At 54.3% G+C, this 13929-nt stretch overlaps 1 protein-coding gene across 3 annotated transcripts in view; it reads left to right on the top strand.

Annotated features, from left to right (window-relative positions):
* The window catches only part of cfap184 (cilia and flagella associated protein 184), a 43946-nt gene extending 42819 nt beyond the window's left edge, over positions 1-1127 (top strand). For all 3 annotated transcript variants that reach the window (XM_085969033.1, XM_085969032.1, XM_085969031.1), the window contains one exon: positions 804-1127. In XM_085969033.1, coding sequence (XP_085825159.1) covers positions 804-1058 — 255 coding nt within the window. In that variant the 3' untranslated portion in view covers positions 1059-1127. The remainder of the gene's footprint in view (positions 1-803) is intronic.
* The last annotated feature ends 12802 nt before the right edge of the window (positions 1128-13929 follow it).

Below are 13929 nucleotides of genomic sequence, written 5' to 3'. Positions count from 1 at the left end.
GCAGGTACCAGGAGAGAGAGCAGGTACCAGGAGAGAGCGCAGGTACCAGGAGAGAGAGCGCAGGTACCAGGAGAGAGAGCAGGTACCAGGAGAGAGCGCAGGTACCAGGAGAGAGCGCGGGTACCAGGAGAGAGAGCAGGTACCAGGAGAGAGCGCGGGTACCAGGAGAGAGCGCAGGTACCAGGAGAGAGCGCGGGTACCCGGAGAGAGAGCAGGTACCAGGAGCAAGAGCAGGTACCAGGAGAGAGAGCGCAGGTACCAGGAGAGAGCGCAGGTACCAGGAGAGAGAGCAGGTACCAGGAGAGAGTGCAGGTACCAGGAGAGAGCGCGGCTACCCGGAGAGAGCGCGGGTACCAGGAGAGAGCGCGGGTGCCCGGAGAGAGCGCGGGTACCAGGAGAGAGAGCGCAGGTACCAGGAGAGAGCGCAGGTACCAGGAGAGAGCGCAGGTACCAGGAGAGAGCGCAGGTACCAGGAGAGAGAGAGAAAGCCGAATGGCCTTTTGCTGTGCTGTAAATTCTATGTTATTCTAGATGTGATTGTTTTTCAGAAAGTATTAATCCTTTTGATTTATATGTGCTAATGCCTCTGTTAAAATAGAAGCACGTGCTTAGTGGGCTGGTTTCAGTAACAGTCATTCCCCAGCTTTAATGCTGAATAATGGGCAGGTTTGAGACAAGACCTGGCCCAATAGAAACTGGGTAGAGATTTTATTTTCTCTTTACATTGTCGCGACAGCTTTGATTCTTGGTTGCAGTGACCATGCCCTGATCTCTAACCCGGCTTCCATTTGGGGTTGTTACAGAAACGGGAAATCCTGACCAAAACCAAACAGGCGCGGGACAGAGTCCGGGCGGCCAACTACAAGCTGAAGCAGGAGTGCGGCTTGCTGTGCAACAAGGTGCTGCTTCGTGACTTCGAGGAGAATGTGGACGCCAGTGACAGACTGCACCACAAGCTGGAGGTGCTGAGGCGGCGACACGCTGATCTGACGCTCAACACCTACGGCATCAAGAAAAAAATTGAGTGGGTGAAGACGGGACAGTTACAGGCTCAGTGACCGCCCCCCTCGGGGTGGGGGGGGGGCTTTCCCACTTTATTCTGTTACAATAAATGTTATACCAGCTGGTTTCTGTGAGTTTATTCTTACAGTTTTTAATAGTGAGGAACAGACACAATAGGGCAGGTTCTAGAGATGTGGCCAGCCGTGAGGTGAGTAGAGCTTTAAAAGTGGGCTGACAAGTGGCGGGGTCCAGAGAAGAGCAACACGGTTAATCCCTGAGTTTAAGGGAATGACTAATGAGGGAAAATTGACTACCCTGGTCTTTTCTCCCTTGAAAAGTGAAGACTACGAGGGGATATGATAGAAGTGTTTAAAACTGAAATGTTTGGACAAATTGGATAGAAGTAATCTTTTCTGCCATGTACAGAATTTAAGCACAAGGGATCATATTAACAAATTAAAGAAAACAGAAAATAGGAAGTGCAGGAGTAATTCTTTTTAACCAAAAGTGTGGTAAGTATGTGGAGCAAATTATCGGCACGGGTGGTGGAACAAGAAATCTTAATGGGTTCAAGAGGAACTAGTCAGAACCTGTCAATAAATGTGATACAGGGCTTTTAGATATCTACCAAAGGAATACTGTGGTTCGGAGGGCGAGATGGACGGATGGTTTTCTCCTGTCTAACACTGTTACACTGTTACTCTGTTACTATGTAAGTTGATAAGTCAAGGCCCAGGAGTGGCGCAGCGTGGACCAGCAGCAGGGTCGGGGGGAGCACACTGCAGTCTATGAAACCCAGGCAGAGAGGACCAGCGGGAAGGAGGGAGGAGGACAGTAGGAGTATGTTTGTTTGTGTGTGTGTGTGCTAGGCCGATGTAGCAGAGCCTGGTCTCCAATCGTCTTGGATCCCCTTGCCATTGGACCAAGACCTTGCTCTGTCAAGCCCGTGTGGTAGCTGGTGTGCAACGGCCATCCCACGTTAAAAGAATTCACGCACAGGCATCTTCCACCCTTTAAAATAAAGTTCGGGACCTGGAATGTCAGGACCCTCATGGACAACCCCACCTGTGACAGAGACTGTCGGTCCCACATTGGACTCATCAGTCACCTGAGAATTCATTTTTAATGTGGAAGCAAGTCATCCTCGGTTCAGACGGACTGCCTAAGAAGAAGAAGCGAGCTACAACAGATCAGGTTCCAAACCATGATGGAGCCAAGGGAACACCAGGATCTCAACCAAGGGACCATTTTCTAACCCAATTCTTGTCTACTTCAAAGACAGCAAAATTTAAATTACGCATTTTTACTTTTATTCCCTAGACATTGATGCTTATTCCAATTTCACTTTCGCAGCTGAGCCGACTCATCGACAGCAAGAATTAAAATCCTTTCACCGCCTCTCCCAATTCACAGGAGAGGATCCACATAGACAGAGTTTTACAAATCAAACAAAAGATGGATGCAAAGATTGCAGTTCTATATTATTAAAAAATAGAACTTTACCATACAACGGAATGCCACATAAGCAACTTAAATGTATTTAGACTTTAGACTATACACTGCTCCTCAACAATCGTTGCAAACAGGAGCAAGGATGTCTTGCTGCAGTTGTACAGGGCCTTGGTGAGACCACACCTTGAGTATTGTGTGCAGTTTTGGTCACCTTATCTGAGGAAGGATGTTCTTGCCATGGAGGGAATGCAGCGAAGATTTACCAGACTGATACCTGGGATGGCAGGAATAACGTATGAGGAGAGATTGGGTCGATTGGGCTTATATTTGCTGGAGTTTAGAAGAATGAGAGGGGATCTCATTGAAACTTATAAAATTCTAACAGGACTAGACAGACTAGATGCAGGAAGGATGTTCTCGATGGCCGGGGAGTCCAGAACCAGGGGTCACAGTCTAAAGATAAGGGGTAAGCCAGAGATGAGGAGGAATTTCTTCACCCAGAGAGTGGTGAATCTGTGGAATTCTCTACCACAGAAGGCAGTTGAGGCCAATTCATTAAATATATTCAGGAAGGAGTTGGATATATTTCTTAAGGCTAAAGGGATCAAGGGATATGGGGAGAAGGCAGGGACAGGGTACTGAATTTGGATGATCAGCCATGATCTCATTAAATGGCGGAGCAGGCTCAAGGGGCCGAATGGCCTACTCCTGCTCCTATCTTCTATGTTTCTATGTTGTCTGAATACTGACAGCTACATTAATGTTCAGGTTAATGGAGTTGGAGAGTGCTGGTGAAGTACAGCACACAGTGACTTCTAATAGTAACCCAGCCCCCTCCGTCTGCTTCACTATGGTTGATGTTGAAGCTGAAACATGGGCCAGTTTCTGATGCCTGGCTCGCATCTCCCGGGCTCAGACAATACCGCACTGTGCCAGCTCGTGCAGCTCCAAGTGGTTGAATGCCTCCCAGGGACAGATCACCGTGATATCTGTGAGAAACAGAGTGAGAATTAGACATCCTTACACCAATATTCTTTACTCTATCAATGTTCTCCTTGCTCCTTTCCTCAAGCACTGATCATATTTAGTGTCAGTACATGGAGGGCATTCCAGCCACAGCCAGTTCTGTCCCCACCCGACATACACTTTCTAGCAGAATCCGAGAGCAAGTGTGAGATTGAACATAACATAGGAAATAGGAGCAGGATTCGGCCCCTCGAGCCTGCTCCACCATTCAATAAGATCATGGCTGATCTTCTACCTCATCTCCACTTTCCTGCACTATCCCCATATCCCTTGATTCCCCGAGAGTCCAAAAATCTATCGATCTCTGTCTTGAATATACTCAATGACTGAACCTCCACAGCCCTCTGGGGTAGAGAATTCCAAAGATTCACAGCCCTCTGAGTGAAGAAATTTCTCCTCATCTCAGTCCTAAATGGCCGACCCCTTATTGGCCAGACTAGAGTCCAGTACCTGAAAGTGAGCGGTTGGGAACAGTCTCCACACTTACCTGTGCCAAGCCTCTCCATTCCGGGAATATCATCTCCAAACCTGCAGGAGAATGAGAATGAATCAGTATGTGAAACCTCACCTCATCACAAACCAGCACATCCTTGTTCACCCGCTGAATACAACACAGCACAACCCATCCGAAACATTAGATCTCAGGAGAATTTCTGTTCATTTTTGACTGAAGGAAGATACTAAGGGGCGGTTCGTGTCTCATTTTAAAATGATAAAGACTGGCCTCATTCTACAGAGTCTTGGTATGACGTTTGTGGGTTCACACCTCTGTTAAATTAGCAGGCAAAATACTGTCATCCAGACAGATTAAATGCTGGCCCACTAATATTGCAATTCTTTCCAATAAGTCTATCAATCATTATTTTTCACTACTTTAACACAAATGGTCTTTAAATTGAACACTGGCTTGCTCAATTGATGCAATAAATTGCAATCGTTCAGTGTCTGTCGCAGTTTAGAGAGAGGGTGGGGACAATGGCCAACACTCAGCCCGGATCCCACTCGGTGCTGTTTTAATGCAGGCGATAATCCAGGTTGTCCCACCTTAAAATAGCACCGAGAGATTTCAGTCTGAGCGCTGGAAGCATTCGGACAGGAACGGCGCTGATTGCAATTCTGCACTGCAGTGACATCAGAGTTAGTGGGCAGACACAGCACTAACTCTGAATGTAAAGTTTAAATTATTGGGAACAGAATAGATGAGTCAGCTCAGAGCCAACAGAGCAAAACAAGGTACACAAATTACTTGAAGGGTAAATTTATTGGTTACATTATTGGATTATGAGCAAATATAATGCGAGAGTTGGATTCGCCGAGCTCCTCTCGCCATTACTCTGATATGTGGCCCCTCTGTTCTGCACCAGAGCTGCTAGTGTGAGGGTAAGAGATGGGCCACGTCTAAAACCCCATTCAAACTCATTACTAAACTCAGCTTCCAAACCACGAGCTCCTGATCTTGGTGAGTTGGAGGCACCAAGTGCAGTGGAGACCTGTCCACAGGGGGGATTCGAACCCCACTCCAGACATCCCCGGGAGTGGAGACCAAAGGTCTGGTCTCTGAATACTGGGTTGACGTCCAGCAGGGTACGCATGCTCTCCCAAGGAAGCCCATCCCTCTTGTGCCCTAACTCTCCCATCGAAGCCCATCCCTCCAGTCCCCTAACTCTCCCATCGAAACCCATCCCTCCAGTCCCCTAACTCTCCCATCGAAGCCCATCCCTCCAGTCCCCTAACTCTCCCATCAAAGCCCATCCCTCCAGTCCCCTAACTCTCCCATCAAAGCCCATCCCTCCAGTCCCCTAACTCTCCCATCGAAGCCCATCCCTCTAGTTCCCTAACTCTCTCATCGAAGCCCATCCCGCCAGTCCCCTAACTCTCCCATCAAAGCCCATCCCTCCAGTCCCCTAACTCTCCCATCAAAGCCCATCCCTTCAGTCCCCTAACTCTCCCATCGAAGCCCATCCCTCCAGTACCCCAACTCTCCCATCGAAGCCCATCCCTCCAGTCCCCTAACTCTCCCATTGAAACCCATCCCTCCAGTCCCCTAACTCTCCCATCGAAGCCCATCCCTCCAGTCCCCTAACTCTCCCATTGAAACCCATCCCTCCAGTCCCCTAACTCTCCCACCAAACCCCATCCCGCCAGTCCCCTAACTCTCCCATCGAAGCCCATCCCTCCAGTCCCCTAACTCTCCCATCGAAGCCCATCCCTCCAGTCCCCTAACTCTCCCATTGAAACCCATCCCTCCAGTCCCTAACTCTCCCATTGAAACCCATCCCTCCAGTCCCCTAACTCTCCCACCAAACCCCATCCCGCCAGTCCCCTAACTCTCCCATCGAAGCCCATCCCTCCAGTCCCCTAACTCTCCCATTGAAACCCATCCCTCCAGTCCCCTAACTCTCCCATTGAAACCCATCCCTCCAGTCCCCTAACTCTCCCATTGAAGCCCATCCCGCCAGTCCCCTAACTCTCCCATCGAAGCCCATCCCTCCAGTCCCCTAACTCTCATCGAAACCCATCCCTCCAGTCCCCTAACTCTCCCATCGAAGCCCATCCTCCAGTCCCCTAACTCTCTCATCGAAGCCCATCCTCCAGTCCCCTAACTCTCTCATCGAAGTACATCCCTCCAGTCCCCTAACTCTCCCATCGAAGCCCATCCCTTGTGGGGGACTACAGTCTCCTGCGTAAAGAAATAGGCAACACAGCGAGCTACAAGAAATGGGTCTTTACTCCAACTCTCACAATACAGTACTGAATTCGTGAAGCCCGCGAACCTGTGATGACTCACGGATTGGTCACCTGCTGGAACCTGATTGGTTTTCCTTCTATCAGCAGCAGGCAAGTCTGAACATGCCTTATTCCTCTCAGCTTGCAACTGTCTTGCGGGGGGAGGGGAATACAGCAGTTAAAAGGGGATTATACAGGTTTATCTACATACACACAGTGTTTCCCCAATGTGGCAATGCCACATACGCCCCCCCAGAATCCTCGTTAACTGTAAAAGTCAGTCTCTGCGGAGGTTTGACCAAGCGGCCGTAGCGGCTGTAGTAGCCATCTGGCGTGTGAGGAGGGCTGTCTGGGAGGTCGGCCGGTTGGTTCGTCGGCTGGTCTGGCAGCTGGTCTGCCGGTGGGCTGGCTGGACAGGCTACCGGCGAAGGTGGGGCGGCGGCTGGAAAGTAAGGTTCTGGCGTGTCTTGGTCCTCTTGTGGGGCCGCCGTCAACGCGGGAGGTCTGCCCCGCCATGGGGGAAGAGCCGGCCGAAACGGGAAGCTAAGGTCCAGGTGCGCCGGTTTGAGGCGGTCTACTGAAATCAGGTCCGGCTTCCCGCCGACATCGATAAGAAAAGCTTTGTCCCCCGTCTCCAATACTGGGAAGGGGCTGGTGTATGGTGCCTGCAGCAGGCCTCTGTGCGCGTCCCGGCGCACGAAGATGAACTCCGCATGTCGTAAGTCTCGAGGCACGTAGGACAGCTGTGGGCCGTGTTGCGAAGTGGGCACTGGACGGAATTGCTGGGCCGCGTCCTGGTGCAGGGAAAGCTGTCTGGCGGCCGACCATGGCTCCGTTGTCAGGGGGAGAAAGCCGCTTGGTACTCTGAGCGGTTGGCCGTAAACCATCTCGGCCGCAGAGGCGCGGAGGTCCTCTTTGGGCGCGGAACGCAATCCCAGGAGAACCGAGGGTAGTTTGTCGATCCAGCTGGTATCGACCAGGCTGGCGTGGAGAGAGGCTTTCAAAGAACGATGACAGCGCTCGCAGAGCCCGTTGGCCTGCGGGTGGTAGGCTGTTGTCCTGTGCAACTTGGTGCCGAGGCCGGCGATGATGGCATTCCACAAGTGGGAGGTGAACTGGAGGCCTCTGTCCGAGGATATGTCGGTCGGCACGCCGAACCGGGCCACCCATGTCGAGACGAATGCTCGCGCGACGTCGGTCGTGGTGGTGGAGGCGAGGGGAACCGCCTCGGGCCATCTGGTGGTGCGGTCGATGATCGTGAGCAGGTGTGTAAAACCATGCGACGGCGGCAAGGGGCCTACCAGATCGACGTGGACGTGGTCGAAACGCCTCTCGGGTACCGGGAAACACTCCAATGGCGCCTTGGTGTGCTGCTGGACCTTAGCGCGCTGACACGGCACGCATGTGTTGGTCCAGTCTCTCACATCCTTGTGGAGTCCAGGCCAGACGAACTTGGCGGACATAAGTTTCTGAGACGCACGCATCCCTGGATGTGAGAGGCCGTGGATGATGTCGAAAACTCGCTTGCCCCAGGTGGATGGAACGACCGGCCTAGGCGAAGGGACTGAGACGTCGCACAGGAGGGTTGTGCGAGCTGCGTGGAAGTGGATGTCGGCCAGGGTGAGACTGGTAGTTGACGTCCTGAGGGCCTGGATCTCCGCGTCGGCAGCCTGGTCTCTCGCCATGCTGGCGTAGTCGACGCCCAGGTGCACTGCGTGGAGCAAGGGTCTTGAGAGGCAGTCGGCCACCAAATTATCCTTGCCGTCGACGTGGCGGATGTCCGTGGTGAACTCCGAGATGAAGTTGAGTTGGCGCTGTTGGCGCGCGGACCAGGGTTCTGTTACTTTGGCCATGGCGAAAGTGAGCGGCTTGTGGTCCACGAATGCGGTGAACGGCCGGCCTTCCAGAAGGAAACGGAAGTGCTGGATTGCCAGGAACAGGGCCAGGAGCTCTCTGTCGAACGTGCTGTAAGCCTGCTCGTTCTTGCGCAGCTGTCGGCTGAAAAATGCCAGTGGCTGCCACGCGCCTTCGACCCACTGTTGCTGGACGGCGCTGACGGCATAATCCGAGGCGTCCGTGGTGAGGGCGGTCTTGGCGCCTGGGATGGGGTGGGCCAGTAGTGTGGCGTTGGCCAAGGCGCTTTTGGTCTGGTGGAAGGCTGTCGCCATCTCGAGTTGCTCTTTGCCCGTTTTGCCCCTGGTGGCTTCTTAGAGGGGGCGCATGAGTGCGGCGGCCTTGGGCACGAACCGATGATAGAAATTGACCATCCCCAAAAATTCCTGCAGTGCCTTAACCGAGGTGGGCTGGGGAAAGTCCACCACCGCCTGCACCTTGGAAGGTAGGGGAATGGCTCCCCTTGGCGAGATTCTGTGGCCGAGAAAGTCAATTTGGGCTGCTCCGAACTGGCATTTGGCCGGGTTGACGATTAGCCCGTGTTGGCTGAGGCGCTGGAAAAGGGAGCGCAAATGCGCAATGTGCTCGGCCTTGCTGGTACTGGCCACGAGAATATCATCCAGATAGACGAACAGGAAGCTCAGGTCCCGTAGGACGGAGTCCATGAGCCGTTGGAAGGCCTGTGCGGTGTTCTTAAGCCCAAAGGGCATGCGCAGGAACTCGAACAGTCCGAAGGGGGTGATGACCGCCGTCTTCTGGACGTCTGCGTGGTGGACGGAGACCTGATGGTAGCCGCGAATCAGGTCGACCTTGGAAAAGACGGACTTTCCTGCTAGGTGTGCCGAGAAGTCTTGGATGTGCGGAATGGGGTATCTATCGGGCGTGGTGGCGTCGTTGAGCCATCTGTAGTTGCCACAGGGGCGCCAGCCACCGCCCGGCTTGGGCACAATATGGAGGGGGGAACGACCAAGGGCTGTTCGAGCGGTGGATGATGCCCAGTTTTTCCATCGTGGCGAATTCTTCCTCGGCCACCGCCATCTTGGCTGGGTCCAGGCGTCTGGCTCGAGCGAACACTGGTGGTCCCGTGGTGGCGATGTGGTGCTCGACCCCATGCTTGGCTGCCGTGGCTGAGAAGGTCGGTTGTGTGAGCCTTGGGAAATCTGCGAGTAGGCGGGCGTAGTCATCATGCGCCGGGGCGGAGCAGGACCCGATGAGGGCCGGGCTGTTGCTCTGCTGGCAGGCCAGTGAAGCGAAAGTTGCTGCGTCGATCAGGCGCCTGCCGCGGACGTCGACCAGGAGTCCGTGGGCGCAAAGAAAATCGGCGCCCAGCAAAGGATGTGCCACCGAGGCTGTCACGAAATCCCACGTAAATCGCTGGCCGTTGAAACAAACCTCGGCCCGTCGCTTTCCGAAAGTAGCGATGGCTGCGCCATTTGCCGCCACGAGGGGTGGGCCGCTACGGCCTGCCTGGATGTCGAGCTGGGAGGCAGGAATTATGCTGCATTGGGCTCCGGTGTCGCAAAGGAATCTGCGCCCTGAAAGAGAGTCGGTTATGTACAGCAGTTTACCTGCGGTGCCAATGGCCATCGTGGCGGCGGGGGTGCGGTCAAGCGGGCCTAGGCGGCAGCGCGGAGCTGGTGCGTTGGGCCGGGCGGCCATCTTGGTTTGATCAAAAGAGCAGGGTGCTCTGCAGCGTTGGGCCTTGTGGCCGAAACGCGCGTGGTAGTAGCATAGTTCTGCGGCCTGGCGTGGCGGCGCGCGCTCGGTGGTGTCGGGGAGCCTCGCGGCTGCACAGCCGAGTTGGGCGACGGTGAAAACTTTGTCCGTGGCGGCTGCCAGTTGTACACAGTCCGTGATCGGGGACCCCGCGAGGGCAGTCTGTACCTGCTGAGGAAGCAGGCTGAGGAAAAGGGCCCGAAACAAAAAGCACTGCGGTTCAGAGCCCAGGAGCGCAAGCATCCGGCTCATCAATTGGGTCGGGGTAGAATCGCCGAGGCCTGGTAGTGAGAGAAGCCTGCGGGCCCTCTCCTCCTTGGACAGGCTGTAAGCCTGCAGCAAGCGGCCCTTAATGGTTGAGTACTTGCCAGTCTGTGGTGGGTTCCCCAGCAGGTCGAGAACTTCGGCGGCGGTGGAGCTTGCTAGTGCTGAGACTACGTGGAGGTACCTTTCTTCATCGTCTTGAACCCTGCGAAGGGTGAATTGGGCCCCCGAGTGCGTGAACCAAGCTGGTGCTTGGTGTTCCCAGAAGGTGGGGAGCTTCAAGGACGCGGCGCCGGCCGACATCAAGCTGCTGCTGGTTGCCATCGGGTCGTTGCTGGCCTCTGTAGGGCTGTGTGAGTCGGGGGCTTCGGCCGCCGACATTTGGGGTCACCAATGTGGGGGACTACGGTCTCCCGCGTAAAGAAATAGGCAACACAGCGAGCTACAAGAAATAGGTCTTTACTCCAACTCTCACAATACAGTACTAAATTCGTGAAGCCCGCGAACCTGTGATGACTCATGGATTGGTCACCTGCTGGAACCTGATTGGTTTTCCTTCTATCAGCAGCAGGCAAGTCTGAACATGCCTTACTCCTCTCAGCTTGCAACTGTCTTGCAGGGGGAGGGGAATACAGCAGTTAAAATGGGATTATACAGGTTTATCTACATACACACAGTGTTTCCCCAATGTGGCAACCCTCCAATCCCCTAACGCTCCCATCGAAGCCCATCCCTCTAGTCCCCTAACTCTCCCATCGAAGCCCATCCCACTGGTCCCCTAACTCTCCCATCGAAGCCCATCCCTCTAGTTCCCTAACTCTCCCATCGAAGCCCATCCCTCTAGTTCCCTAACTCTCCCATCGAAGCCCATCCCTCCAGTTCCCTAACTCTCCCATCGAAGCCCATCCCTCCAGTCCCCTAACTCTCCCATCGAAGCCCATCCCTCCAGTACCCTAACTCTCCCATCAAAGCCCATCCCTCCAGTCCCCTAACTCTCCCATCGAAGCCCATCCCTCCAGTCCCCTAACTCTCCCATCGAAGCCCATCCCTCAAGTCCCCTTACCCTTCCATCGAAGCCCATCCCTCCAGTCCCCTAACCCGCCCATCGAAGCCCATCCCTCCAGTCCCCTAACTCTCCCCTCGAAGCCCATCCCTCCAGTCCCCTAACTCTCCCATCGAAGCCCATCCCTCAAGTCCCCTTACCCTTCCATCGAAGCCCATCCCTCCAGTCCCCTAACTCTCCCATCGAAGCCCATCCCTCAAGTCCCCTTACCCTTCCATCGAAGCCCATCCCTCCAGTCCCCTAACCCGCCCATCAAAGCCCATCCCTCCAGTCCCCTAACTCTCCCCTCGAAGCCCATCCCTCCAGTCCCCTAACTCTCCCATCGAAGCCCATCCCTCAAGTCCCCTTACCCTTCCATCGAAGCCCATCCCTCCAGTCCCCTAACTCTCCCATCGAAGCCCATCCCTCAAGTCCCCTTACCCTTCCATCGAAGCCCATCCCTCCAGTCCCCTAACCCGCCCATCAAAGCCCATCCCTCCAGTCCCCTAACTCTCCCATCGAAGCCCATCCCTCCAGTCCCCTAACTCTCCCATCGAAGCCCATCCCTCAAGTCCCCTTACCCTTCCATCGAAGCCCATCCCTCCAGTACCCTAACTCTCCCATCGAAGACCATTCCTCCAGTCCCCTAACCCGCCCATCGAAGCCCATCCCACTGGTCCCCTAACTCTCCCATCGAAGCCCATCCCTCTCGTTCCCTAACTCTCCCATCGAAGCCCATCCCTCTAGTTCCCTAACTCTCCCATCGAAGCCCATCCCTCCAGTCCCCTAACTCTCCCATCGAAGCCCATCCCTCCAGTACCCTAACTCTCCCATCGAAGCCCATCCCTCCAGTCCCCTAACTCTCCCATCGAAGCCCATCCCTCCAGTCCCCTAACTCTCCCATCGAAGCCCATCCCTCAAGTCCCCTTACCCTTCCATGGAAGCCCATCCCTCCAGTCCCCTAACTCTCCCATCGAAGCCCATCCCTCAAGTCCCCTAACCCGCCCATCAAAGCCCATCCCTCCAGTCCCCTAACTCTCCCATCGAAGCCCATCCCTCCAGTCCCCTAACTCTCCCATCGAAGCCCATCCCTCAAGTCCCCTTACCCTTCCATCGAAGCCCATCCCTCCAGTCCCCTAACTCTCCCATCGAAGACCATTCCTCCAGTCCCCTAACCCGCCCATCAAAGCCCATCCCTCCAGTCCCCTAACTCTCCCATTGAAGACCATCCCTCCAGTCCCCTAACTCTCCCATCGAAGCCCATCCCTCCAGTACCCTAACTCTCCCATCGAAGCCCATCCCTCCAGTCCCCTAACTCTCCCATCGAAGCCCATCCCTCCAGTCCCCTAACTCTCCCATCGAAGACCATTCCTCCAGTCCCCTAACTCTCCCATCGAAGCCCATTCCTCAAGTCCCCTAACTCTCCCATTGAAGCCCATCCCTCCAGCCCCCTAACCCGCCCATCGAAGCCCATCCCTCAAGTCCCCTAACTCTCCCATCGAAGCCCATCCCTCCAGTCCCCTAACTCTCCCATCGAAGCCCATCCCTCCAGTCCCCTAACTCTCCCATCGAAGCCCATCCCTCCAGTCCCCTAACTTTCCCATCGAAGCCCATCCCTCCAGTCCCCTAACTCTCCCATCGAAGCCCATTCCTGCAGTCCCCTAACTCTCCCATTGAAGCCCATCCCTCCAGTCCCCTAACTCTCCCATCGAAGCCCATCCCTCCAGTACCCTAACTCTCCCATCGAAGCCCATCCCTCCAGTCCCCTAACTCTCCCATCGAAGCCCATCCCTCTAGTCCCCTAACTCTCCCATCGAAGCCCATCCCTCCAGTCCCCTAACTCTCCCATCGAAGCCCATCCCTCCGGTCCCCTAACTCTCCCATCGAAGCCCATCCCTCCGGTCCCCTAACTCTCCCATCGAAGCCCATCCCTCCAGTCCCCTAACTCTCCCATCGAAGCCCATCCCTCCAGTCCCCTAACTCTCCCATCGAAGCCCATCCCTCCGGTCCCCTAACTCTCCCATCGAAGCCCATCCCTCCAGTCCCCTAACTCTCCCATCGAAGCCCATCCCGCCAGTCCCCTAACTCTCCCATCGAAGCCCATCCCTCCAGTCCCCTAACTCTCCCATCGAAGCCCATCCCTCCAGTCCCCTAACTCTCCCATCGAAGCCCATCCCTCTGGTCCCCTAACTCTGCCATTGATGTCCCACCCTCTAGTCCTTCAATTTCTGTCTTAGTATCAAATTAATTTATTTTGGATGCCCCTGATCACCTGGAATTTCCTGGGGCTTCTCTGGTAGGAAATTGATGGAACTCTTGGAGAAATGATAAAAACAGCCGGTTACTGTAACTCTCCATGGCTGGTGCCGAAGTTACAGTGGGAAATCAGGACAACCCCATGGAAATTTGGGGCAAATATCTTTATACCTGAAACAACAACAGAAAATGCTGGAAACACTCAGTGGGTCAGGCAGCATCCGTGGAGAGAGAAACAGAGTCAGACTGGCAAAGGGTCAGCGACCTGAAACCTTAACTCTGTTTCTCTCTCCATGGGTGCTGCCTGACCCGTTGAGTGTTTCCAGCATTTTCTGTTGTTGTTTCAGATTTCCAGCATCCGCAGTATTTTGCTATCTTTACTACCTGACCCTGTAGATAATGAATGAGTGATAAAATCATATAAAATCTAGTACTCAAAGGGTTAATGCACTGTTAAACTATATGATAAAATTCTAATTCCCGTGTTTAAGTGTAGAAAGTCTTCCTGGTTTAATTCTCTACCAACAGCAACACACTTCTTTAATCTAAAC

This window comes from Somniosus microcephalus, chromosome 28 (assembly GCF_052327205.1).
Source record: "Somniosus microcephalus isolate GS21.2 chromosome 28, FLI_Smic_1.0, whole genome shotgun sequence".
In the NCBI taxonomy this organism is placed as follows: domain Eukaryota; kingdom Metazoa; phylum Chordata; class Chondrichthyes; order Squaliformes; family Somniosidae; genus Somniosus; species Somniosus microcephalus.
Note: the sequence above shows the minus strand (reverse complement) of the source record. Positions and strands in the feature narration are given on the sequence as shown.